General features: G+C 38.0%; 1 protein-coding gene across 11 annotated transcripts in view; it reads left to right on the forward strand.

Moving 5' to 3' along the window:
- Nucleotides 1-27,256, forward strand: part of Ythdc1 (YTH N6-methyladenosine RNA binding protein C1) — a 130,435-nt gene that overhangs the window by 90,859 nt on the left and 12,320 nt on the right. For 3 of the 11 annotated variants that reach the window (XM_085836811.1, XM_085836806.1, XM_085836807.1), the window contains 9 exons: nt 10,817-10,852; nt 17,372-17,473; nt 18,220-18,548; nt 18,663-19,086; nt 22,340-22,429; nt 22,895-22,948; nt 23,517-23,611; nt 25,186-25,294; nt 25,382-25,499. In XM_085836811.1, coding sequence (XP_085692937.1) covers nt 10,817-10,852; nt 17,372-17,473; nt 18,220-18,548; nt 18,663-19,086; nt 22,340-22,429; nt 22,895-22,948; nt 23,517-23,611; nt 25,186-25,294; nt 25,382-25,499 — 1,357 coding nt within the window. Of the gene's footprint in view, nt 1-5,690; nt 6,066-10,816; nt 10,853-14,840; nt 15,179-17,371; nt 17,474-18,219; nt 18,549-18,662; nt 19,087-22,339; nt 22,430-22,894; nt 22,949-23,516; nt 23,612-25,185; nt 25,295-25,381; nt 25,500-27,256 lie in introns of those variants that run through there. The other 8 variants (XM_085836809.1, XM_085836810.1, XM_085836814.1 and 5 more) reach the window with 7 other exon arrangements.

The raw sequence follows: 27,256 nt of genomic DNA on the forward strand, positions 1-27,256 counted from the left end.
TCTCTTGTGAGACGATGCCGGGACCTAGCAAACACAGGAGTGGATGTTCACAGTCAGCTATTGGATGTATCACAGGGCTCCCAATAGAGAAGCTAGAGAAAGTACCCAAGGAGCTAAAGGGATCTGCAACCCTATTGTTGGAACAACATGATGTACTAACCAGAACTCTGGAGCTCTTGTCTCTAGCTGCATATGTATCAAAAGATGGCCTAGTCGGCCATCAATGGAAAGAGAGGCCCATTGGACTTGCAAACTTTATATGCCCCAATATAGGGGAATGCCAGGGCCAAAAGAATGGGAATGGGTGGGTAGGGAAGTGGGGGGCGCTATGGGGGACTTTTGGGATAGCATTGGAAATGTAATTGAGGAAAATATGTAATAAAAATATTAAAAATCAAAAAAAAAGACAAAGGGCAAAATGGTAAAAAAAAAAAAGAAGCAGAAGTGAGGGTGGTATATGCACCCAGAGCCGCCACCTTTGTCCTCCTCTTATTCCATTCCAGCCTTGGCCCATGAGATGGGGGACTCAGATAGGAGTCACTTTCCTTCTTAGTAAATTGTCTCAAATACCCTCATGTTATTTAATACAACTTTTCTTGGGGAGATGTCTACTCATCCCCAGATAGGGAACACATGACAGCCCAAAGAAAGTAAGAGTACCACCAAACTCCAAGTTGGTGAACCAATGAGTTTTATTGAGATTACTTATAGGAGCAGAAATGACTCCAAGACAGCTCTATCATCAAAATCCTCCCCAGCCTGGGTGACAGCTCACAAAAGCTGGGAACCTGGGACACAATGCCCAGCCTGTAGGCAGCTCAAGAGACTGGAAAGGAATGTCTGTTCTAAGTGACTCAGTGGTTCTAAATCTCTTTCAGGCAGCTTTCCTGGTCTCAGAGTCTTCTTTGCAGGTTGTCTGAGAGTGACGCATGCCTTTTATTGTTTTCTCTGGCAGGTAGAGGAGCCTACAGAATCTGGTAAATTTCAGGGACTTCCTGAGTTTGAATTGTTTAATTTTTCTGATTACTGTTTCTGTCCCTGAAGGATGGAATGTTTCAATCTCAGAGGAAATTGTTTTTTTTTTTTTAATTTTTTATTGGTTATTTTATTTATTTACATTTCAAATGTTATCCCCCTTCCTGTTTTTCCCTTCACAAGCCCCCCCATCCCATGCCCCCTTCCCTCCAGCTTCTATGAGGGTGCTCCCCTCCACCTACCCACCCACTCCCATCTCACCACCCTAGCATTTCTCTACTCTGGGGCATTGAGCTTTCACAGGACCAAGGGACTTCCCTACCACTGATGCCAGATAAGGCTATCCCCTGCTACATATGCAGCTAGAGCCATGGGTCCCTCCATGTGTATTCTTTGGTTAGTGGTTTAGTCCCTGAGAGCTCTGAGGTGTCTGGTTAGTTGATATTGTTGTTTTTCCTATGGGTTGCAAACCCCTTCAGCTACTTCAGTCCTTCCTCTAACTCCTCCATTGGGGTCCCAGTGCTCAGCCCCATGGTTGGCTGCAAAGATCCACATCTGTATTGGTAAGGCTCTGGCACAGCCTCTCAGGAGACAGCTATATCAGGCTCCTGTCAGTAAGCACTTCTTAGCATCAGCAATAGTGTCTGGGTTTGGTTACTGTATGTGGGATGGATCCCCAGGTGGGGCAGTCTCTGGATGGCCTTTCCTTCAGTCTCTGCTCCACTCTTTGTCAGAGAAAACTACTGTTACATAACACCTCAGACACACCTGAAGGGACACAATCCCACTTGAGTGTGAGGCTCTGGCAGGCCTTGCCCTTTTATACCATTTCTTTAGTCTTGATGAAAATCATTAGATTACATTCCTAAAACTAGCCACCAAGGTCTAATTACTTATTTGGCCACTTCTTCCTCCTACAGCTGACTACCAAAGTCCAGCTATGAGACTATTGAAGAGCAGCAATCAAAAGCTTTATCTCACCTAATTAACATGCCCAATTAAAATTAAACACCTCATTCTAATATGGGATTTTCCCTTTTCCCTTTATAAATTGCCATTTGCCTATAAGCCACATCTGTTTTCTACCTACAGGCAGTCCTTTCTCTTCCAGGACAAATACTCCTGCACCCTCTCTCTTGTCCCCTTTTCCTTCTTCCACATCCTCTATCTCTTACCTCTGCTCTTCTGAGGCAAGTAAATATCTCCTTTTTGTTGAGAATTTGGTCTTGGGGGTTCTGAGCAGATACCATTCCTTACAACAACACCCAAGTGTGCCTCACCAATCTACATAATTCAGAGTCTAGTCAAATTGACAATACAATAAGTCACTATACACAGAAGTCCTTATATGAGGTGGCACCTAGCATCTGATTTTCTGTTGTCATTTGTTTATTTAAGACTGGGTTTCCCTGTGTAGCCCTAGCTGCCCTGAAACTTACTATGTAGACCATGCTGGCCTCAGAGATCTGCCTGCCTCTGTCTCCTGCATGCTAGGATTAAAGGCCTGTGCCACCACACCCAGTTTTATTTATGTAAATATAATGTACTATATGTACATATAATGTATTACACATAGCTAGTTGCAGTGATGTTTATTTCATTAGTGATTGTAAAATGGTGATATCTTAGTTGTATGGCTCTTTGACTATGGCACATTTGCATTACCAGTTACTTATTTTGGTAGCTCTAAGTTACAATTTGAATGGGAAGACAGAATAAGTGATCGTTTCTCTCTAGCCAAGTGTTATAAACCCCAGTATGCTAGGACATACCGGCTCTTGTGAGGCGGAGGCATGAGGATCATGGAATTCTGGAGAGTCAAGAATAGACTTTTTGAGAAAGTGAGGCTTTCCCAAGAAATAAAACCAAAAGTGGTAAATGTGACTGGCTGGTCTTCTACTATCATCCCAGGGATTCTGACAAGCAGCTCAAACTACAAGGACTTCATAGCTTGAAATATATTTTATGGCTGTGCAGTGGTGGTACATGCCTTTAATCCCAGCACTTGGGAGGTAGAGGCAGGCAGATTTCTGAGTTCGAGGCCAGCCTGGTCTACAAAGTGAGTTCCAGGACAGCCAGGACTACACAGAGAAACAACAACAAGCATATTTTCTATCTTCCACCCAATGTAACTTTATCTTTAGAGCTGGTCAAAATATCTCAAGTTGGCAACAGAGTGCCACTTTAACTCAGGAGTCAGTCAGTATTAGCCAGTGCCTCACAATCTGTGGGTTGTGACCCCTTCAGCCCTACTATTTATATTATGATTTATATTATGATAATATAAATATATTAATATATTAATATAATATAAATCTCCCCAAGTACTTGTATTATGATTCACAACAGTAGCAAAATTACAGTTATGAAGTAGCAATGAAAATAATGTTGCAGTTGGGGGGTGATGACACCATGAGGAATTGTATGAAAGGGTCACAGCATGAGGAAGGTTGAGATCCACTGATTATTAGCAATCTAGTATGACAAGTTCTCTCCTTTAAATAGTGATACTGTCTTAAGACCCACACATAATCTTCTTAGGGAAATATACTCCGACTATATTTTTTTTCCCCTACAAATTGACTTATTTGTGAAGTATGTTGAGGACCAGAGAAATTGGCCAGGACTAAGGAAAATGAGAACGAGTAGAGGGAGACAAGGTTTGGAGGAAAGAACACACTCTGATCTGGAGGACTTTTTTTTTTTTTTTTTTTTTTGACAGAGTTTGTCTGTATAACAAGGTCTGGCTGTTCTCCATTCATGCTGTAGACCAGGCTGGCCTCCCTAGATTCACAGAGATCTGACTACCTCTGCTTCCCAAGTGCTGGGATCAAAGGCATGCACCACTGCACCTGGGCTTTTTTGAATGGAATCTTTCTCTCTCTCTCTCTCTCTCTCTCTCTCTCTCTCTCTCTCTCTCTCTCTCTCTCTCGTGCTGGAACTGGGGAAAGGGTTAAGGTCAGCAAACATGAGTATCACGAAGAATGTTTCAGAAACTAGAGCTTGCTATCTTCTGAGTGTGACTCTCTTACACGTGTGTCTACTTGCTTTTACATTCTATAGGATGGTACTTTGGAGTATCCAGGGTGTTTTCACTTCCTACTTTCCAGTAGGCTTACTCTAAGTTATGTTCCCTGAAGATCTCGTACTACTGTTTGTTTGGTTTGGTTTTTCTTTGTAGCCCTGGCTGTCCTGGAACTTGCTTTTAGACCACGCAGGTCTAACATCCAAGAGATCTGCCTGCATCAGCTTCCCAAGTGCTTGGACTAAAGGCACGTGACGCCACAACCTGCGGGCGGTGACTTTTGTCAAACATCATCTCAGTACTTGTCTTCTCATTCACCTCCATTCCTGGTTACTGGAATGCCCCTCAGATCTTCATAAAGCCTTTGTCCGTGCTTTCCGAAGGCAATTAGTGCTTATTTATGGTTATTGTCTCTTATCTTTTACCCTCAGTCTTCAGCTGCACAGGAAGGCCTCTGTACTAGCTTTTCTCCATAAAAAGGTATCTTATCCCTTTATATATATATATATCTTATAGCCTCTCTCTCTCTGTTTTCCAAGTCAAGGTTTCTCTGTGTAGCTCTGGCTGTCTTGGATCTTGCTTTGTAGACCAGGCTGTTCTGCAACTCATAGATATCTGCTTGCCTCCTCCCTAATGGGAGGATTAAAGGTATGCATCACCCTTTTCTAGCTAACTTTTTTTTTTTTTTAAATAAAGTTCACAAGTTTCTTTTTCCCTTTTGTCTTCTTTTTTCTTCCTTTCCATTTTTTTTGTTTGTTTTTCTTTTGAGCTAAGGTTTTGCTGTAGCCCTGGCTATCCCAGTACTGTTCACTCTATAGACCAGGCTGGGCTCTAACTCAGAGATTCCTCTGCCTCTGCCTTCAGAATGCTGGGTTTCAAGACGTGCACCACCACTCCTGGCATCACCACAACTTTCAATTTGTTTACTCAAACCTTGGCTGCCTTAACTAGAAGATAAACTCAGACTTCCTTTGAGGGAGAACACATTTTTCGTTTATTTTTGAAGCAGGGTTTCTGTGTAGCCATGGGTGTCTTGGAACTCAATCTGTATGCCAGGATGGCCTCGAACTCACAGGGATCTTCCTGCCTCTGCCTCTGCCTCTCCAGTGTTGGGATTAAAGATGAGTGCCATTACCACCCAACGATAAAGCTATTCTTAACCCCTGGCTCTAGAACAATATTTAAAAAGAAGTAGTAGACACTACTAATCAAATAAAAGAAAATTAAATATATAAAAAAGACATAGCCGGGCAGTGGTGGCTTATGCCTTTAATCTCAGCACTTGGGAGGCATAGGCAGGCGGATTTCTGAGTTCGAGACCAGCCTGGTCTGCAGAGTGAGTTCCAGGACAGCCAGGGCTATACAGAGAAACAATGTCTCGTAAAACCAAAGAAAGACATAACACCCTTTCTGATGGTGTCTCACACTAACCATTAAAGGCCGTCCAAACGTTTCTGGTGAGATGTCTGCATCCTTGAGCTGTAGGAAGCACAGCAGAGAAGCCTAAATATCAATTATCCTCCGGAACGAGGGAGGTTCCCTGGACGTCAAGGTTGCGGGCGGGGCGGGACGACGTGCCGAAGTCACGCCCCCTTACGTCCCGCTTCTCGCTCCTGTCCCCGTCCCCGCCCCCGCCCCGGTCCCCCGCTCTGTGACGTTCCGCGAGAGGCACAGAGCGTAAACAGCGCAAGGCATTTCGGGAGCGGGATTGTTTCGCGCAGGAAGCAGGCTCCATTTTAGCGCCGCCCGCCGTCGCCATCTGTTTCTCTCTCCTCCCCCTTGTCTCTGTGGTGGCCGAACCCCAACAGGAAGGCTGAAGCCCGCGCCGTCCGAGGCCAGAGAGCCAGGCGGAAAGAGAACCAGTGCACGGGAGGAAGGGTTGCGCGTAGGAAGCTGAGTGGAGCAGGTCTGGTCGAAGCGCGCGGCCCGCCGGACGGACTGACGGACGGACTCGTGCGCCTGCGGCCGCGTCTGCGGCGCCCGCGCGACTCGCGTCCGGGAGGCGGCGGCGGCGGTGGCGGAAGCCGGAGGGCAGCCATGGCGGCCGACAGCCGGGAGGAGAAAGGTGAGTGTGGAGGACGGGGCCTCGGGGCGTCCGGGCGAAGGGACCTAGGAGCCGCGGCCTGCGGGCGAGGCCGGAGGTTAGGGCCTCGCGCCGGGCAGGCGGCCGCATCGTGACCAGCTTCTTGCGAGGCCTGGCCTGCTGGGCCCGGCGTCCTCGTCTCCGCGGCGGCTCCCACCTCGGCCAGGACTTTGCTTCGCTCGTCACTCCCGGGAGCGGTTGGGAGAGGGCTTGCTTTGAGGAACCTGCCCCCGGGCAGGTTTCCTGGCCGGATTTTGCGGATGTAATGCGTATTTTTCTGAACTGTCGTCTTTTTGGTTGACTTTTTCGAAAATAACGTCACAGTTAGCATTGTTAGACTAGTGAGTAGACTAGTTTAATTCATTCAGATGGATTATTAATCTCGAGAAATACCTGTAAGTAGCTTCTCACTGATCTTTTGGATAAGCTAAGAATCGCTTCTTTTATTCCTCGAGTACTTACTTTGGAAAGAAAGATATTAGGGGGAAAAAAAACACCCATGCCTCTTCTTCCAAAAGTCCTAGCAACAGATCTCCCAGAATAGTGCAGAGGAATACGTAGGTGGAGGCTAGAGAGACTTGGAAAGAATAAAAGAAAGAACTTTAGTTGATAAAATGTCATTTCTTCTGAAATACTATATAGCGACCACAGATGCCAGTATAGGATCCAAACCATAGAAGAGTAGTCTAGATGGGATGCAGTCTTGAGAGATTTCTCAGCTCTGGGACTATCACGACAGTCTTAGATGAAAATAGTGCACACTTGCTGCCCTGTATTTCACAAATCTCTGCTTGTGGCTCATTAAATTTGAGGTGGAGATTTGTTAAGTGGGCCGAACAGTAGTCATTAGGCTTTTTCCACTTTTCTGGTCTGTCTTGAGTGGGAATATGTTTAAAGACGATGTCTTTGTCATAAGCATTTTTCCCCCCCCTTAGGGACATGGTTTCCATGTAGCCCTGGCTGTTCTGGAACTTGATTTGTGGACAGGCTGGCTTCAAACTCAGAGATCTGCCTGCTTCTGCCTCCAAACTTGATTTGCAGACAGGCTGGCCTCAAACTTAGAGATCTGCCTGCTTCTGCCTCCTGAGTGCTGATGTGAAAGGCATGTGCCATCAACTGCCCAGTTGAAGCAATTCTCGATGCACACATTGCAGTTTATTTTTTATTCTGAAACTAAACCTGTTCCTCGAGACATTCTGAAGGACTGTTAAGGAAGAATTCTGATAGTGAATAAAGGAGGACACTTTATCTTATTATATAAAGCCAGTTGTAAAAAAAAAATCTGAAGATCCTTTCAACCTTTGATTGTCAGGATAAGATTTATGACTTAGTAGTTTTGGTGGCTGCCATGATAGATGAAGCAAACACAAAAGCGATTAAAATTCAGTTGTCAGTATAGTTTCTATTAAAGCGAAGATAATTTAGAAATGAGTACTATACAACAATGCACAGTGAAGAGAAGTAATGATCATTTGCTTTTAGAAGTGGACTTAATATCGAAGATGCACTTTAAACACAAAAACTTGATTATTGAGTTGTGATGTCATTTGTCACCAATGCTTAGAATATTTGGAAGTAGTTTTTTTAAATTTAATTTTTCTTTTTTTTTTTAAGATTTATTTATTATTTATTTTATATGTAAGTAGACTGTAGCTGTCTTCAGACACACCAGGAGAGGGAGTCAGATGTCATTAAGGATGGTTGTAAGCCATCATGTGGTTGCTGGGAATTGAACTCAGGACCTTTGGAAGAGCAGTCAGTGCTCTTAACCACTGAGCCATCTTTCCAGCCGCAAACTTAATTTTTCTAATTGTACTTTATTTGAATTTTGTGGTACAAGTGACTTTTTTATAGTTAAAATCAAGATTATTTCTCTATACAAGCAGCTAGTAGATACCTACTGTGGAAGTGCTTAGTGTTACTTGATCATTGTCACTCACCTATGAAAGGCAGTATTAAAATGAATAAGTACCTTTAATCCCAGCACTTGGGAGGCAGAGGCAGGCAGATTTCTGAGTTGGAGGCCAGCCTGGACTACAGAGTGAGTTCCAGGACAAGCCAGGACTACACAGAGAAACCCCGTCTCGAAAAAACCAAAAACCAAACCAAAACAAAAAAAACACGAATAAGTAATACTTAAAGAAAAGTGAGAATGTTAAGAGAAATTTGTATCATTTTTTTTTTTTATGTGTTTAACAGGAAAGTACAAAGATTTATAAGAATCTTAGTCATAATGGTGGCAATGTAGGCCTTTAATCCCAGCACTTAGGAGGCAGAGGCAAGTGGATCTCTTGAGTACAAAGCCAGCTTGGTTTACAGAATGAGTTCTGGAGCAGGTAAGATACCTTTTTATGGGACAAGAGAGATGTCCCATAAAAAAGGAATCTTAATCATGCTAAAACTTAAGCCTTTAATAAATTCATAACTTTTGGAAACTCTTGATTAAAAAACAAGTCTCAGAAAACAAGAAAGTTGCAACTATGTGTGTTAATCACAATGAATTTTAGTCATAGGAATTCTTAATTTATTGGGCTTTGTAATAAACATCAATTGCTGTAATGTTTCAGTTAACCCTCTATACTTGGATAGTCTACCAGCTCCCTGCTATTTCTGTGTTGATTTGTCCAAAAAGTTGACTGTTAATGTGAGCTTTTTAAAAATAATACTGGGAAACAACAGCACCTTGTGTATTCCATGGATTTTTCTCTATGATGAAGAAATAAACATCTTTTCTGATAAACATTTTACATGAATTTTATTTGAATCCCTACAGGATAGTTTACAAAGAATAGTTAACCCAAAATATGTATGAATTTTTACTTTTGTAAGTAGTTGTCTACATTTCCAGATCGAAAGCTTCAGGAGGTCAAGGGGTGTGATTGTCTTGTTTGTAGGTATCTTTTAAAGTATTGTGTCCTCTGTTCCTTAAATATTTATGTGGTTCGACTTTAATGAATAACAGCATAAGCATTGTAAAGTACAGAGCTGAGGTTTACTTTCTCTCATGCACACACACAAGCTTCTGTGTATATAGCTTGTGTAAACCTGTATACATGCTGTGGCTCGCACTGTGAGAGCTAGTTGCTTGAGGAAGGACTCTATAAAATAGTTGGGGTTTGGTTTACATCTCCTTCTTTCATTTTGGATCTTCTTTTAGTTTACCTGTAGTAGAAGTGGGAAAATAAAGAGATGCTATCTTTGGGTGCCAATTGGTGGTATGGAGGGTGGAAAATATTGATGGGAAGGTCTCTCTTCAAGTCTCTGGACATCATTTAGAAGAATAATTGTTTTCAGGCTGGAAGTATAGCTCAGTAGCAAAGTATACTTGTTTGCTTTTGTGAAAACCCTAGTTTGATTCCCAGAACCCACATGTCAACGACCATTGTCCTTACTCCAATTCCAGGGTCCAATGTCTGATATCCACCAGATTTGCTCATGGTCCACACATGTTTACATGTAGGAAAAACACTGACACATTTAGAAGAATGGTGTCTTTTAATGACTGAAATATATTTGAGGGATTATCCTGATGTAAATATACTTTGCTTGATAGCAAAAGGAAGAGATTGCTGGACATCCTGTTGCCTTGTTTTTACCTCACTGAAACTGTGATAAGTGAATTGAAGAAAAGTTCCCGGCCTGGGTTTGAAATGTGTATTTAACATGCCAGTTTTCTTCCATACTCTTGATCTGATGCTGACCTGAAATAATAGTATTTTGTATAGGTTTACCTTCAGCCTTTGTGTGTCCCATGTAGAGTTTGCTCTGCTAGACCACTCTTTGAGGAGTTTAGGGCCTCTCCATGCAGAGTTATGAGAATCTGGTTAAGTCATTTAAATTTTTGGAACTTCATTTTAGAATTACTCTTGCAAGATATAACCATCTAAGGCTAAGCTACTTCTAAAATCCTGCTTTTATTTCTGTCTAAAACACCACAAGCAGAATTACTAGTCTTGTTGCTTTTAATATCTCTTTGAAGTCAAAACAAGGCTCTAAGAAGTGATTCTTCTTTGTATTGCTTTGTTTTACCTCGACCTAGAAATTTGCACCTTTACCTCAAACTCAGTTTGCTAATTGTTTGGATAACAGTGATTTCCATATATGAAAGATGATTTAATACAAAGCATTTGCAGATAATTGTCTTTCTGTAGAGGAGTTTTCTTTTTCAAAAGAATGTATTTAAGAAAATTGAAGCAGCCTTTAAAAAGGTAACACTATCATAAGTAAAATTTGGGTTTGCAAATGTTGGAAAATTGCAATATATGAAAGTAAAAGTACTTGGATTTTGTTAAGTCATTCTACTGGGATTGCATAGAATTGACTTTTTCCCTGTACTTTTACAGTGTGTACTATACACCCTCCATCAATATTTGAGTCAGTAGTGAATTGCTTGTATGGTATGATCCCACAAGATTTACCTTATAGTGTACTTAAGTCTCTGATGGCAAGATGTTTAAAGATGCTAAAACCATGTAGAGATCACTGCACATTTCTCAAGATGTAACCTCATTGATTTATGACCTTATTAACCCAAACAGAACTTTAAATCTCCTGTGCCTTGATGTCATACCTAGGATAAGGCAGATAAAGTACTGTTAAACAAGAGGCAACAGTATTGTCTAAAGAGATACCAGCATGGCTTTGTGCAGACAGTATTAGTTAATAGTTTCATTACCATAAAGCTAGAGTACCTCATGCAAAGCCTTGACATGTTACCTTCTCTGTTTTAACAGAAGATTGCCAAGACTGCTCCAGCTGGTTGTTTTCAGGTGAGAATCTGGGCCCCTAAGTGATAATAGTCCTGAAAAAAGGAAAAAGGGAAAAAACGAAAACAATAAAACATGGGTTAAATTACTGGTACTTTTAAAAATTAAACATTTAGTAACTAATTTTATTCTATTAACTATTTGCTTTTGAATGAGTTTGAACCTTAGTTCTAAATAGACATATTATAATTTTTTAAAAAATCACTGTTTTGTTGAGCTAATTTTATTGCACTGCCCACTTTTTGAAATAAAATAAATATTTTGTGATCGTTTGATTTTTGAAATAGATGGCTTTAAAAACAGTTTTTACGTCTAAGTTTTCTGTGTATACAACAAAGGAAAAACTGAAGTTTGTTTATTTTTGTTTATTTGAGACAAGGTTTCTCTTTGTGGTCTTGGCTGTCCTATATAGTTATATATATATATATATATATGTCCTATATAGTTAACCAGTCTGGCCTCAAACTCAGCTCTACCTGCCTCTGCCTCCTGAGTGCTGGGATTAAAGGTGTACAACACTACTGCACAGTGAAATGTTTGTTTTATTCCCACAGAAATTAGGATTATTCTTCAGTACATTATATGCCCATAGATCTTTTAACTTGGTGTTCCACCAACCTACATTTCTTTGGTGAGAGTATTGCTGTCCACTTACTATGAAGTAATTGAATCTACAAATATCATAGATGCATATAAGTATGTAAGAAATTCATAAACTTTTACTGCTTGTGAGCCCTTCTTAATTTTTATGACTGTGTAGACATAGACATACAAAAATACATGCCTAACATTTATGGATAATTGTCAAAGTATTTTACTGTTAAAAGACAGGCAAATTTGCAAACTAGCAAGAAAAGCTGTGTTCTTTTTAGTTTTTACATAAAGAAGTAAACCTTCGGTGAGTATTTGATATTAGAGGAGGTTGAGCATCTATGCAATTTCCCATAAATCTGTTCTGTAGAAGTATGTTTAGGATCATTGCAGACATTGTAGGAAACCATTTCCTAATCCTAAGTCAAGCTTCACTTAACATTTGTTGGTGTGAAACTCAAATCAATTCAAACAGCAACTTTTTTTTAATTGAATATTTTATTTATATTTCAAATGTTATCCCCCTTTCCTGGTTTCCCCTCCACAACCCCCCTATTGCATCCCCTCCCCTCCTTCCTGCTTCTATGAGGGTGCTCCCCCACCCACCCAGCCATTCCCACCTCACTGCCCTGGGTTCCTTCCCCTTCACTGGGGCATTGAGCCTTCCCAGGACCAAGGACCTGATGGCAGACAAGGCAATCCTCTGCTACATATGCAGCTGGAGCCATGGGTCCCTCCATGTGTACTCTTTGGTTGGTGTACTGGCTAGTTTTGTGTCAACTTGACACAGGCTGGAGTTATCACAGAGAAAGGAACTTCAGTTGGGGAAGCGCCTCCATGAGATCCAGCTGTAAAGCATTTTCTCAATTAGTGATCAAAGTGGAAGGCCCCTTGTGGGTGGGACCATCTCTAGGCTGGTAGTCTAAGAAAGCAAGCTGAGCAAGCCAGTAAAGAACATCCCTCCATGGCCTCTGCATCAGCTCCTGCTTCCTGACCTCCTTGAGTTCCAGTCCTGACTTCCTTTAGTGATGAACAGCAATCTGGAAATGTAAGCTCAGTAAACCCTGGAAATGTAAGCTCAATAAACCCTTTCCTCCCCAACTTGCTTCTTGGTCATGATGTTTGTGCAGGAATAGAAACCCTGACTTAAGACTGTTGGTGGTTTAGTCTCAGGGAGTTCTGGTCAAACAGCAACTTTTAAAATCAATTATAATACAATGTAACGATATATTTGATATTCACATGCAGAGGAATGAATGCATGAAAAATCGCCATTTTCCACAAGAAAATAAGTATCTTTATATAAGAACATAAAACATTTGAGTGTACACTGAGAAACCTCAGTTCATTTGTGTTGCAGGATGACGGGCTCAGTGTAGAGTGTATATGTTGTATGTTTAGAACTAAGGTCTCACAGAGTGGAACATATTGCTGTGAGAAACATTTCAGATTCATTTTGATTTTGAGTGAGGTTTTGGTTATTATGCATTACTTTTTTACTGGTGTCAGATCTCTCCACCCCACAATATTTGACACCCACAGTTCAAAGTGCTTGTGGTATAGAATATCAATAATGTTAAGCATTAATTAGGATAAAGTGATTAAAAGTATTAACTTTAGAGAAAGTGGTCTTGAAATTAGTAATTTTATTTTTTAACTATATAAGGAGATAGTTTTAGGTGTATTTTAATTTTTATTGTTTTTTTTTTAACATTTATTTATTATATATAGGTACACTGTAGCTGTTTTCAGACACACCAGAAGAGGGCATCAGATCTCATTACAGATGGTTGTGAGCCACCATGTGGTTGCTGGGATTTAAACTCAGGACCTCTGGGAAAGGAGTCAGTGCTCTTAACTGCTGAGCCATCTCTCCAGCCCCCAGTGATATTTTTTTTTAACCACCAAAATGCCAGAGATGATTATTGTCTTTAAGAGCAATAGCATAAGTTGAAAAATGAAATTTATGCACCAAGTGAAAGAAGTTACCTGAGAAATCAGCTTAAATTATTATATGGTATATACTATTAACAGCTCATTGGTCTTTTAAAGCCAGGTTTTCTACTTTTCTTTTTGTTGTTGTTGTTAAGCTGTAACTTACAATTCAAATTGCTAGAAATAAAAGGAATCTAAACCTTTTTGGAAGCATTTTCCTTTAGTATATTTCTTTTTTCCAGCAGTAATGAAGTTTTATGTTCCTTTTTTTATGAATCTGGGTAGCTTTTATTGGTTGTCTCTAAATAAAATGCTCAGATGGTGTTGCTGGGTTTTGCCTAGTTTTCTGTGTTTTGGCATATACCCACTGAGTGCTCTCAGTCACACTGGAGCTGCCATAAAGGAGAGTGACTGGAAAAAAGACCCAAGAAGCTCTAGTTATTTTTGGTTTTCTCAGCCTGTTCTTTAGGGAAAGTTCTTAGATTTTTAGTTGTGAGTCTAGCCTTTAATGGCTGAGCCATCTCTCCAGCCCTTGGAGCATTCTTAAGACACTAATAGCTTTAGCTATCATCAGACTCCAAACTTGGAGAGATCCTAGTTGATTCCCAGAAATGAGCAATAATGAAAAAGGATTATTACTGTCTTACAACATCATGATTCAGGGCAGTATTGTCAGATAATTAGGGAATGTATGTGCTTAGAGAATAGATTCTATGGACTGAACCAGATTGTATGTATAAAGCTTGAGGTGCTATTGTAAAAGGGTTGATGTGTGCAGTCTCACTGCTAGGAAAGGCTTATAGGTTGCAGCACTTCTTAGGACTCTCCTTTTCTTTCCTGAGTGATTATTTGTGGCTTTTCTTTTTATTGGCATGCAAAATATTAGATATCATTATGACAGTTTCAAACAAGGTATATTTTAGGAGATTCTTCTCCCCATTTTATCTTCCTTACCTCACTGTCCTTATAGCCCTCTCATCTCTTCCTATGTCATGCCATGTATGTTTTAAATTTTTATTTAAGTTGCTGTGTGTTTTTAATGTCTAATCAGAGGTGAGAAAATTAGAAGTTGAGACTGTATTTCCCAGTTCCTAGTTAAAATATGGTAGCTAACCTAAGTTTCTTCATCTCCTCCTCTCTTCCCTGTGCATCTTATTTTAATAAATGTGTTAATGACTTCAGTGAGAGAAAATAAAATGTGGTCATTTACATCAGGTAATAGGAAAATATTTTATTAAGTATTAGATAGGCTTTGTGAGTCATAACAGTTCTTGGTTATGTCTGTCAACTTCTTGATATGACTATATATTTAGTTTATTGCTGTAGTACAAATAAAAGTACTCACTAGAAGAATAGTTTTCTGTATTAGATGAAATTTAATTGTTGCTGAGTATACAGAGCCAAGGCGGGGGTACATTAATTTGAAAGTCATACTATTTAATATTATGTACTTTTGTGTTTGTAGGTTTATAAAGCTTGAACTTCTGACTCACATCCATCTGCACTAAATACTTTTGGTCAGCTCTCCCTTTTTCTTTTTTAAATACTTATTTTATGTGTAGTAGTGTTTTTGCCTATGTGGAAGTCTGTATACTCCATGCCTGCCTGATCCCTGTGGAGGTCTGAAGGAGGGCATCAGATACCCTGGGACTGGAGTCCCATGTGAGTCTGGGAACTAAGCTCTGGTCCTCTTGCAACATCAAGTTCTTTTAGCTAACGAGCCACCGCTTGAGCCCTGAACTTCTAATTCTTTATCTGCAAAGTACTGATGAGAAACATGCCTTCTTTATTTTGTGAGCTCATGTAAGTGAAAGTGCCAATGTGTTAGCTATAAGAGGTTTTTTGATATGTAGGCATTGGTTAGTAATTATCTTGGAAAAGTTTACAGACATTTTGTAAAAGAGCAGTCAGTATCTATACTTGAATTCTGTAAAAACTTTACACAAAAAAGTGCTTTTTATGAGGTATGCCTTTGAAATTTAAATCATTTTTATGGGTTTTTAAAAATATATTAAATTTTAGCATGAGATGTAATGTTGGATTTTGGGTTATTTCTCATTGAAATTATTTCATGAAAAGATTTGCCTATTTTCACCAATCTGCCTATTTTGTGATAGCTTAAATTGTTTTCTATGAATGTAGTTCATTCTTTCAAGACTAGTTAAAGAGCTTTGAGCATTAATTATTATACACCTGCCAATTGTGGGATATTTATAGCAAACTATTTTTTTTTTAGATTTTTTAATTTTATGTGTATGAATGTTTTGCACGTCTGTACACCTCATGTGTGCCTGGTGCTCACAAAGGTCAGACGGTGCTCACAAAGTTCCAGCTGCATGGCTGGAACTGGAGTTAAGAATAATTGTGATCCACAGTATATGTTCTGGGAATCCACAGTATGTGTTCTGAGACCTGAACACAGGTCCTCAGCAAGAAAACACATGCTCTTAACCACTGAATCACCTCTCTAGCCCCTAACTCATTTACTTATTTTTAAAAATATTCTAGAGTCTAAAATGGTGTTTGGCGTCATTCAGATCTTGAGGAATCTTGATGTGAGTAGATGACATGATCCTTTTCAATGTATTTTGATTTTTATTAATGGTAGAAGAAATATGATTCATTCTTCATATTGGAAAAGTGAAGTACAAGGGCTGGAGAGATGGCTCAGAGGTAAAGAGCACTGGCTGCTCTTCCAGAGGTCCTGAGTTCAATTCCCAGCAACCACATGGTGGTTATGCCAATAGCAAGTTTAATTATCAGATACTTCATAGACACGATTTTTCCCCGTGTAACTGCTTCTCTTTTGTTGTGTGTGTTAATGATTACAGTTCTCTTCAGTCCTGATTTTTGTTTTCCTCTAGTGGGGAGAGTTCTACTAAATGAGTGTATGTACAGACTCGGAATTATTAACCTCACCATACTTTTAGTGGCCTTTGTGGTTTACTGTAATTGTTTCAGCATGTTTTATGACTGTATAATTCCTCACCAGTGTAAATTTGCAAAGATATTTTTATATTGGAAGATTTACTATATGCTATCAACTGAAAGATTTACTATTTGCCGTCAACTGTAGTTTATACTGCATACTTGATTTAAGTTGGCATTTCTATGTATTTCTTTTCTTTTTCTTTTTGGGTTTCTCTGTGTAGCTTTGGCTGTTCTGGAACTCACTCTATAGACCAGGCTGGCCTTGAACTCAGAAATCCGCCTGCCTCTGTCTCCCAAGTGCTGGGACTAAAGGCGTGTGCCACCACGCCCAGCTTTCTATGTATTTCTTAGAAATATTTTTCTATTGGGTTGAAGATGAGACAAAATTGAGTTTTGGAGATTTGTGTACTGTGCCAATTTAGATGAGTTGCCTTTCCAAACTATTTCTGATTTCAATTTTAGATAAAGTAGTTATAAAAGTTGTAGAGGATTTATCTATATATTTCCATGCATTCTGTAAAATTTGCCATTTGTTACATTTGTGTTTGTGTCATTTTCATTTTCTCTGGAATGCACTCTCAAGTTGATCTGTCTTCACTTAATATGTGGGTCTATGCTTGCATATTTTTCTTCAACTATTTATTTGTTGTATGACATGCCCTTGCCCCTAAGTACTTAATTTTCTTAAGCATATTAGCAACATCAAGTTAATACTTAGTCGTATGTGGATTTCACTGATTTTCCCAGTTAAGCCTCAGAAAAAGCTATATTCATCTGTTTGTTTTCCTGTAATATGAACTAGTTTTTTTGTGTTTCATAATAGTCATTCAGATTTTGCATTTTTGTATATGAGTGTCACAAAAATACTGTTTTAAGCGGGCCATATTTGGAGTTTTTGTGATGGTGATTTGTTTGATATTACTTGATTGAATCCTTTACTCTTATTTAGTGGGTTTGATCTAACTGCTTTGAAGGTTATGGACACTTAGTTAATTACTCAAAATGAATGCTTGTTAGTCTAGAAACAATGATTAATGATAATTGATTTTATTTTTAATTTTGCAGATGGGGAGCTTAATGTTTTGGATGATATTTTGACTGAAGTACCAGAACAGGATGATGAACTGTATAATCCAGAGAGTGAACAAGATAAAAATGAGAAAAAAGGTAAGAGGTCTTTTAGTTTTTGTTAAAAATACGTTTAAATAAAGGAGATTCAATTTATGAAAAATTTGTTCTTGTACCTTGACAATTATTAGTACCAAAAGCCCACAATAAACCATTTTGCATAACAGACCTGGAATCGGAATGGGTAAAGTACTTTTTAAAAAAAGAGACTTGAAAGATGGTTTAGTGTATATAAGAATACTTGTTTTTGCAGAGAGCCAAGGTTCAGGCCCAGTACTCCCATGGCAGCTCAGAAATATAGGCGATCTAACACCTGCTTCTGATCACTCCAGGAACCAGATATGCTCGTGGGTCACACTGATACCTGTAACTCTTGGTGTCTGGAGAAATGGCTCAGCGGTTAAGGGCACTGACTGCTCTTAAAGGTCCTGAATTCAATTCCCAGCAACCACATGGTGGATCACAACCATCTGTAATGAGATCTGACTCTCTCTTTTGGTGTATCTGAAGACAGCTAAAGTGCACCCATATAAATAAAATAAATAAATCTTAAAAAAAAAATAATCTTACCGGGGGTGGGGAAATAATACTTAACACTTTTAAATATGAGCGTTTAGTTCAGCAGTTGGGAAACTCTTTTGTTTACATTTGTTCTAGAGTAAAACTATTTTAGGAGGTACTTTTTAAAATGCATTTTTTTCTATCTCATGCACATTATAAATCTTGATGAAATTAATGGAATAATGCAAATACTTCTCTATGTCTTTTAAAATTGTTTTTTAAAGGATCAAAAAGGAAAAGTGAGAGAATGGAGTCTACTGACACCAAGCGACAAAAACCTTCTATCCATTCAAGACAATTGATTTCTAAGCCACTAAGCTCATCTGTAAGCAATAATAAAAGAATAGTTAGTACAAAAGGAAAGTCGGTTACAGAATATAAAAATGAGGAATATCAAAGATCTGAAAGGAACAAGCGTCTGGATGCTGATCGAAAAATTCGTCTGTCAAGCAGTTCCTCTAGAGAACCTTACAAGAGTCAACCAGAAAAAACTTGTCTACGGAAAAGGGATTCTGAAAGAAGGGCCAAGTCTCCTACACCAGATGGTTCTGAGGTAGTAAATGTTATTGCAGATAATAAAGCAGTTCTTTTTGAGGCTTTAGAACTCTTTATTCATCTTGACCTTGTCTGTTAATGACTGCTGATTCCCTTTTTCTTTAAACATCAGAGAATTGGGCTTGAAGTTGATAGACGTGCAAGCAGATCCAGCCAGTCTTCAAAGGAAGAGGTGAACTCTGAAGAATATGGTTCTGACCACGAGACAGGAAGCAGTGGTTCTTCTGAACAGGGCAACAACACTGAGAATGAGGAGGAAGGAGGGGAAGAAGATGTAGAGGAAGATGAAGAGGTAGATGATGCAGAAGATGATGAGGAAGTGGATGAAGATGCAGAGGAGGAGGAGGAAGAGGATGAAGAGGAAGAAGAGGATGAGGATGAGGACGAAGAGGAAGAAGAATATGAACAGGATGAGAGAGATCAGAAGGAAGAAGGGAATGATTATGACACCCGAAGTGAGGCCAGTGATTCTGGTTCCGAGTCTGTTTCCTTCACAGACGGATCTGTCAGATCTGGGTCAGGAACAGATGGATCAGGTACTGTTTTATTTTTATTTTGTATATTTCCTGGCTGTTAAATGATTTGGTATAAATTTGTGCGAGTTCAAGTTTTGTTTCTATGAAAGTGTATTCCAGGCTTTAATTTTATAGTTCTTAATATTTTCATCATTGACAAGAACTTACCTCAGGTACATATGCATTTGCTATATACTCATGTATTTTCCCACTAGTTATTATAGGACGTTTCCAAGGTAGAATGCCTCTTAATTTTCCATCATGTAGCCATAGAGACAGAACAATACAGTCTTTTTCTTGAAATATGAGATCTATACATATGAGTTGACTGAGATAGCTTAGGTACTTGAGAAGGTAAGGCAGGAAGATTGTGGATTTAAGACTAATCTGGTCTGTGTATAAAACAAAAAAGTATTGCTAATACGAAGAATCTCTAATTCTGAATATATGTAAAAGCACTCAGAATAGAAGGAATTTTTGTACAGGAATTATTATGTTTTGGGTATTGAACTGATAGAACCTAGTGGGGAAACCCCCACTCAATTCCAAATTCGGCATGCACCCAAAAAATCACGAAGGACCATCTTGATGTAATTACATGAGGTCCGACACGCATCTCACACAGGAGATAACGGATGTTGGCCATGAGGCTCGGAAGCTAGGGGTTTTATGGGGTAACGGGCTTAGGGGTGTGGAATTCAGCATAGCGACACACTATTGGCTTATTTAAACATCAGCAGAAAAATTACATGTACGTGCAGGGTGTCAGAGATCTGTGAGTTGTTGACTCAGTTCAGATAGCCCTGTTATGTCTTGATCTGTGAGTTGTTGACTCAGTTCAGATAGCCCTGTTATGTCTTCACATTCCCCTTTATCTTATGGTCAAGATGTTCCCAGGAATGTTTTAACTACAGGGCATACCCAGGCTTGTTTTTCTTTTTTCTCAGCCCCAGGCAGCCTCTAGGCTCACAAACAACCAGCAATTTCTGAGTACTTTATATGACTTACAGGTCTTGAAATTTCATCTTTCTTTCAGAACCAAGTAATGGGTTTTATTGAAATGATTAGGCCCTGAAATAGTTTTTAGTAAGTTCTTACATGAATCTGTTACTCTAGTTAGATTACTTCATACTATCTTGATTTTATAGCAAATGCATTTCAAATTGAAATGATGGCCTATCATTTTACAATAAATCAATACTTTTATAGTTTTAAAAAAGATATCTAGAATTCAGAAAATGTCTTAGGTGGTATCTATTTAAGATACCTTTAAAACATAGATTATTTTTCTTAGGTTGTGTGTGTGTCTTGGTATACATTTGCCTGAAAAATGAGGTTACTGTGGAACTTTGACTTGGATATGCTAGTTTTAAATAAATACCAGGGACCACAATTAATTTCAATGTCACTCGTTTTCTAGATTCCACTTTCTCCAGTTTCCTTTTTCTCAGAATTTTTAGTAATTTATAAAATGACTCACTGGTTGACTAAAAGCTTTAGTTTTCTAGGAGAGTTTAATTATGCTTTTGATCTCTGAGTCATAACCTTCATGTACTTAAAAAATAGTAGAATTTATTCATATAATATGATCAACATTTCTTTGCCATTTTATTTACTAATGCCAGGTTTGCTCTGCTATATAAATTTTAGTTGGGCAAAATCTCTTGCACTGGTCCCTTCCCACCATATTATCTCTGTGTTTATAAGATGAATTATGCTCTAAGGTGTATTTAGTAACGAATTTGTAAAGTTTTTACTCTTGAAATGATCAAGGAAGAAAGCTTTGAAAACAGTGTACTAACAATTTTCTTTTTTTAAAACAAAACAACAACAACAACAACAAAAACACCAAAAGATTAGCTGGTCCTAGTGTGCTCATCTGGCTTTTCAAGTGTTTGGTATCATTACTCAAGAAATGTCAGAATGTCCTTGGTTCATACATTAAATAACATGGGCAATCTGCAACACTTGTCCTTGGTTCATACATTAAATAACATGGGCAATCTGCACATCCTAGTATTAGTGTTTTCAAAAAAACAATAAAGCAAGCTGTAAAAGTATCTTTTTCATTTACTCAGGAAGAATAGAAGACAAGTCTTGTACTCTTTAGCTTGAAGGCCTGCTTTTCAAATTGTGTCTTACAATTGAGGAAATATATGACTTTAGCATAACTTTGTTTCTCCCACCTCCACCTTTTTATTTATTTCAGGTTTCCTATTTGTAAATTTCATTGAGTGTGCTTTAAGAATTAAGAGAGAGGAGAATTTAGTTAACTGAATTTATATAGAAGAGTACTGTATGTGTGACCACTGATAATTCTTTTTAAGATTTTCATTGTTTTTACAAAAACATACATATTTTATACTTTTTAAATTACATCTTATCTACCAGCTAAAGAGGTTCAAGGGGTGTATCATTTATGACTACAATGGTAAGGGGCTGAATCCAGTTTCAGTCCTCATATATATTTATAAAGTTCCACACTAAGCTTGATTTTTCTGTGTGCTGAAGATCCCCCATTCTCATAAGTAAAGATATGGACTGCCATTAAGACCTCAGTGGTACATTTTTTTTAAAGATTTATTTATGTATATGAATATATTGTAGCTGTCTTCCCATACACCAGAAGAGGACATCAGATCCCATTACAGATGGTTGTGAGCCACCATGTGGTTGCTGGGCATTGAACTCAGGAAGGACCTTGGAAGTCAGTGCTCTTAACCGCTGAGCCATCTTTCCAGCCTGGTAAATTTTAAAATAAAAAGAAAGATCTAGAGCAGAAATGGTACAAAAATAGAATTGAAGTCATAGAAGTGGGGAAACCAGATTTGGTTATGTTCATATGTGTGTGTTTTCTAGTGTGAATCCTTTGTGTTCTGATGTTTGGATACAACACAATAAGACTTCAGTAATTTACACAAGCCACAGGACTTAGTGTAGCACTTCAGAGTACATTGAAAATACATACTAAGTTTTACTGAAAAAAATTATATTTGCTTTCCCTCCGTTGTGGAAAACTTTTTTCATATAGCAGTTAAGTAAGTACCTGAATTCTTCTCGGATTCATGCGCTTTTATTACTTGAAATGTATGACAGTTGTCACACATACATTTTTAAGTGAGACTGAGGAAGTTCGAGCAATGAGAAGGGGAAGAAACATGATTACTGTAAGAGCTGGGTAACAAGACTGGACAAGTTCTCCTTTGAATTCTTATGCTAGCTTCTTTTGTATTGTGATAGTTTATACATTGTCTGGATCTTTTGTTTGTTTCAGATGAGAAAAAGAAGGAAAGGAAGAGAGCTCGAGGCATATCACCCATTGTCTTTGATAGAAGTGGCAGTTCTGCATCAGAGTCATATGCAGGTAATCCCATTTAACTTTAGGATCATAACTACTGACTGGAACTTGCTTTAGAAAGTGTGGAGGTTGTAGTTTAGTGTGAATTGTTGATGTTCATTAGTACTGAATTTTGGCATGTTCAGTGTAATAATTCTAGAGGAGACTAAGCTTTTTCTTATTTTAATCCTGTTCTGTTACTGCTTCAGTGAAATTTTCAATTTTCACATTTTTTTTTCTCTTGGAAGATGATGATTCAGTGACTAGTTTTCTGAGTGGGAAACTGTTCAAATATAAAAAAAAAAAAAAAAGAAAAGAAAAATTCGAACAACCCAAAAAGCAAACACTCGTACACATGGAGAAGTATTTTTGTGTGTGTGGGTGCGCCAGGAAGAATTTGTCTGGAATGAGAATTTTATGTGACAAGACTGTAGAAATTTTGTCTTTATCTATTAAGCTCAATCTGAACAAATGTACTTTGGCTAAATACAGGTTCAGAAAAGAAGCATGAGAAATTATCATCTTCCGTTCGTGCTGTCCGAAAAGGTATCATTTAAATTTGAAATTGTTTTCATTGCATGCTCCATAAAGTCATTATTTTACCTTATTGGTTTTCCATTAGTACTTGGTTTTAGTGTGGTCATGTTCCGATATATCGTGTTATGGGAGAAAGCATTAAAAACTTAAATAGAAATCTCCCACGTTTTGTATCTGCTTTCTATTGCCTATTTTTCACAATAACTATAGACAGCTTGTGATATTTTAGTTTCTAGATATGTTGATATATTTACATTTAGACACATGTTTAACAGCATTAATAGTCTATGATCAATCTTTAAATGAATCCTTCAAAAGTTTATAGAACTTAAAGCCGTTGTCATACTTGAGCATGGGTCTGATACATCGGAACATCGCTGGGCGAGGCTGACCTGCAGTGCTGCTCCTCCTTACTTAGCTTTGCTTTGTTCTGTTGTGCCTGAGCTTTCTAGGCTGACTGGGTGACTTGAGATTTTACAGTTTAGCTGGGTTTGGAGGGTTAATTTACTATAGTTGGCACACCTATGTGTAGTAAGTCCATGGTTAATGAAAATGGAATTTTTTTTTTTTTTTTCAGATCAAACCAGTAAACTCAAATATGTCCTTCAGGATGCAAGATTTTTCCTCATAAAGAGTAATAACCATGAGAATGTGTCTCTTGCCAAAGCAAAGGTATCACCATCAGCCCCACTGAAACATTCCTAATCCTGAAACTTAAATGAGATGTAATGATCAATGAAAATTACCTCCAGCTGCCTCAGATGCTTTGACTTTGCTTAGTTGCCAATTCAGATCTGGTCTGTGGCAAGTTAGGAAACCTGGTAGTGGTGTGAATTTACATTTCTGTCTTACTAGAAATCACAGGAGTGTTGAAGAGTATATAATTTATACCATAATATATGTTTTTTCTGTTAATATTTCTTTTATATCCAGTTACCTGGGTTTAGGAAGAAGGGGGGCTCCATAGCTGTAAAGGTCCACTCTAGATTTTTACCAGTACTGTTAGTTGCTGGAGAAATAACAAACTGTGTTTTGTGTTTTACACCAGTTTTTTTTTTTTTTTTAAAGATTTATTTATTTATTATATGTAAGTACACTGTAGACACACCAGAAGAGGGCGTCAGATCTCGTTTCAGGTGGTTGTGAGCCACCATGTGGTTGCTGGGATTTGAACTCTGGACCTTCGGAAGAGCAGTCGGGTGCTCTTACCCACTGAGCCATCTCACCAGCCCCTATACCAGTTTTTAAAAAACTGTAAAATTCTTAGCTTAAGTTGAGTAACATTTTCAACTGATGTTATCAAAATGTTCACATTTCTAATTGTATTTCAGTTGGTAGTATTTCTGATTTGGGTTGATGATTACTCATAAAACTTAGAAGGAGAAAGCAATGAGCAGCCAGTTACACTGTTCTTTAGCTGAAGTGGTTTTAAGCTGAAATAATAGTGCTGAAATGTGAATGAAGAGACCAGCTTGCTCCAAGAAAATGAGAGCTTCGTTGCCTTAATCTTTCTCTTTGGCTTTTATTTTTTTTAAACTTTCTTCTTTCTTTTTCTCTCTCTCCTTTTTACTCTTTCTTTTAAAATATAAATTGGTTAGAACTACTGTAGGAGTCTAAATAACTTAAATAACTATGTGTCAACTCTAGTTAAAAAAAATCTTTTCAAGTTACATAAAATTGAACTTATGAAAAACTAGAATTTTTAGCATTTTCACTTATGGTTTTATTGCTGTGAAACCATTTTACATTATGTGATTAAGCACACCTATTTAGGAAGACAGAAGTGGTGATTCACCTTTCAGTAACATATACCTACCATAAAAAATGATTTTGATTTTAGAGTAATTGCAGTGATTGATAAAGAATTGGAGTTCATAAGATTTGCCTGACAATCCACCTTTTTAGATTTTATAAAGTTGTAAAATCTTTTCATATTTTATCAGATAACTAATTCCCAGTTAACAAATGAGATTTTTCTGTTAAGTTTTTTTTTTTTTTTTTTTTAATTTCAAATACCAACATAGTAACTTTTTTTTTTTTTTTCCAGAATAGGGTTTCTCTGTATAGCCCTGGCTGTCCTGGAACTCACTTTATAGACTATGCTGGCCTCGAACTCAGAAATCCGCCTGCCTCTGCCTCCCAAGTGCTGGGATTACAGGCGTGTGCCACCACGCCCGGCCTAACTTTTACTTTTTTATCACTATAGTACTTGATTTTAATTTGTGATCTTTGCATTATTTCTGTAGGGTGTATGGTCCACATTGCCTGTAAATGAGAAGAAATTAAATCTTGCATTTAGATCTGCAAGGAGTGTTATATTAATATTTTCTGTCAGAGAAAGTGGAAAATTTCAAGGTAAGGATAAAAGTAATTTGTTACTTTGGGTATATGAAAATAATAATTGCAGTGACACTTAACAAATGTGATACTGTGGTCCCCTAGGTTTTGCCAGATTGTCTTCAGAATCACACCATGGCGGATCTCCTATACATTGGGTGCTTCCAGCAGGAATGAGTGCTAAAATGCTTGGAGGTGTTTTTAAAATAGACTGGATTTGCAGGTAAATTAAATCAATACAGAGAAAGGGCAAGTGGTTGGGAATAATGTTAAAATTCTGTAGTAATTTGATTAATTTAGTTTCTGCTGCCCTTTAGGGGTGATGGGATTCTTTATTCTTAGACTTACTATAGTGATGACATTGGTGTGTTAAACTTAAAAACAATGTTTATTTATTTTTTTTACCTGTTCACTGACTTAATAAACTAATATTGAATGTTAAGGAAAAGTAAAGTTTTCCTAGCACTTGTTAAGATCTGGTATGTTTATTTCATTGCAAAACAATTACTCTTTTAGTTGTTTTAACAATTTTGGGGCTATTTATTGCCACACAATTTTTAAGTTTTTTTTTTTTTTAAGATTTATTTATCTTATGTATGTGAGTATATGTGGTCAGTGTCTTCAGACACATTTGTAATCCCATTACAAATGATCATGAGCCACCTTGTGGTTGCTGGGAATTGAACTCAGGACCTCTGGGAGAGCCCTTGGTGTTCTTAACCACTGAGCCATCTCTTTGGCCCCAGTTTGTATTTTTAGAGACATAAGCAGTACACGTTTAATCTGCTTTCTGGTATCCTAAAAAGGATTAAGACTTAATTATGTTTATTAGAGAAATTGATATAATTTTTATAACATGAGTTAACTATGTAACATGAGTTACAGAAAAAACTTTATGGTGATACCAAATCATTGTACAGAAAGAAGGCTAATTAAGCAAGTGAGGATTTCATGGCTTGTTCTTGTCTGTTACATGTGACATTAAATATATGAATTTTATTGATGAGTTTGTTGGAATTCAAAGGAATTAGAAGTATTTGTTACAAATAAGAAAATGAAGTGTGGGGACACAGGTCAATAACACCAACACATAGGGCTGAAGCACGAACATCAATAAATTACAAGCCAGGCTAAACTTTATATTAAGACTGAGGAGACAAATGAGAAGGGTAAATACTGTTTCTGTTCATGAAAGTGGAGGAATATTGAAATGCTCCATGAGGTTGGAGTGAAGAGTGATGTGAAGGGTCAAAGGTTGATGAATGGTGATGTGGTCCAGCCAGACTTTCCCCAACTAAGTGAAGCACTGTATGTGAATTTTAATAGAGAAGCCCAAAACTATGCAGATCTTTTAAAATTTTATTTTTTGTTTGAAGGATTTTTTTTTTTTTTTTATTGTTTGCTTGATTTTGTTTTGTTATTTTAAGATAGGGTCTCTGTGTAGCACTGGCTGACCCTGGGACTCGGTATATAGACCAGGCTGGGCTTGAAACTAGCAGATTCCTCTGCCTCTGTTTCCTAAAGAGTGGGATTAGAGACATGCATTATACATCAGATTCTTCACTTTTTAAAATTATTTTATGTATGTGTGTCTGTGTACATGTGAGTGCAGGTGCCCACAGAGTATAGAAGAACATCAGTTTACCTGGAGCTGAAGTTGAGCCAGCTGGGAACTGGCTACTGTGGGTGCTGGGAACTGAACTCAAAATATCTCTTTAACACTGGGACATCTCTCCAGCCTATGTATGATTTTACACTTATTTTCTATACAAAAATTGAAAGGCATCTAAATTGTTAGATAAATACAAAATTGGTTAAGTAAAGTATGTTTTGTTTCTTACAGTATTTTGCAAAAATAAATATCCATGCTATAACATGTAGAAGCAGAATAAATTAAAAATTATAATTACAGTACATTGAACTTTTTTCTTCTTCCTTCCTGGTTTACATGTGTATAGTTATTTAGAAAATTATTAAGTG

Source organism: Mus caroli, unplaced genomic scaffold, assembly GCF_978045245.1.
Source record: "Mus caroli unplaced genomic scaffold, Mus_caroli_1 scaffold_4, whole genome shotgun sequence".
NCBI lineage: Eukaryota > Metazoa > Chordata > Mammalia > Rodentia > Muridae > Mus > Mus caroli.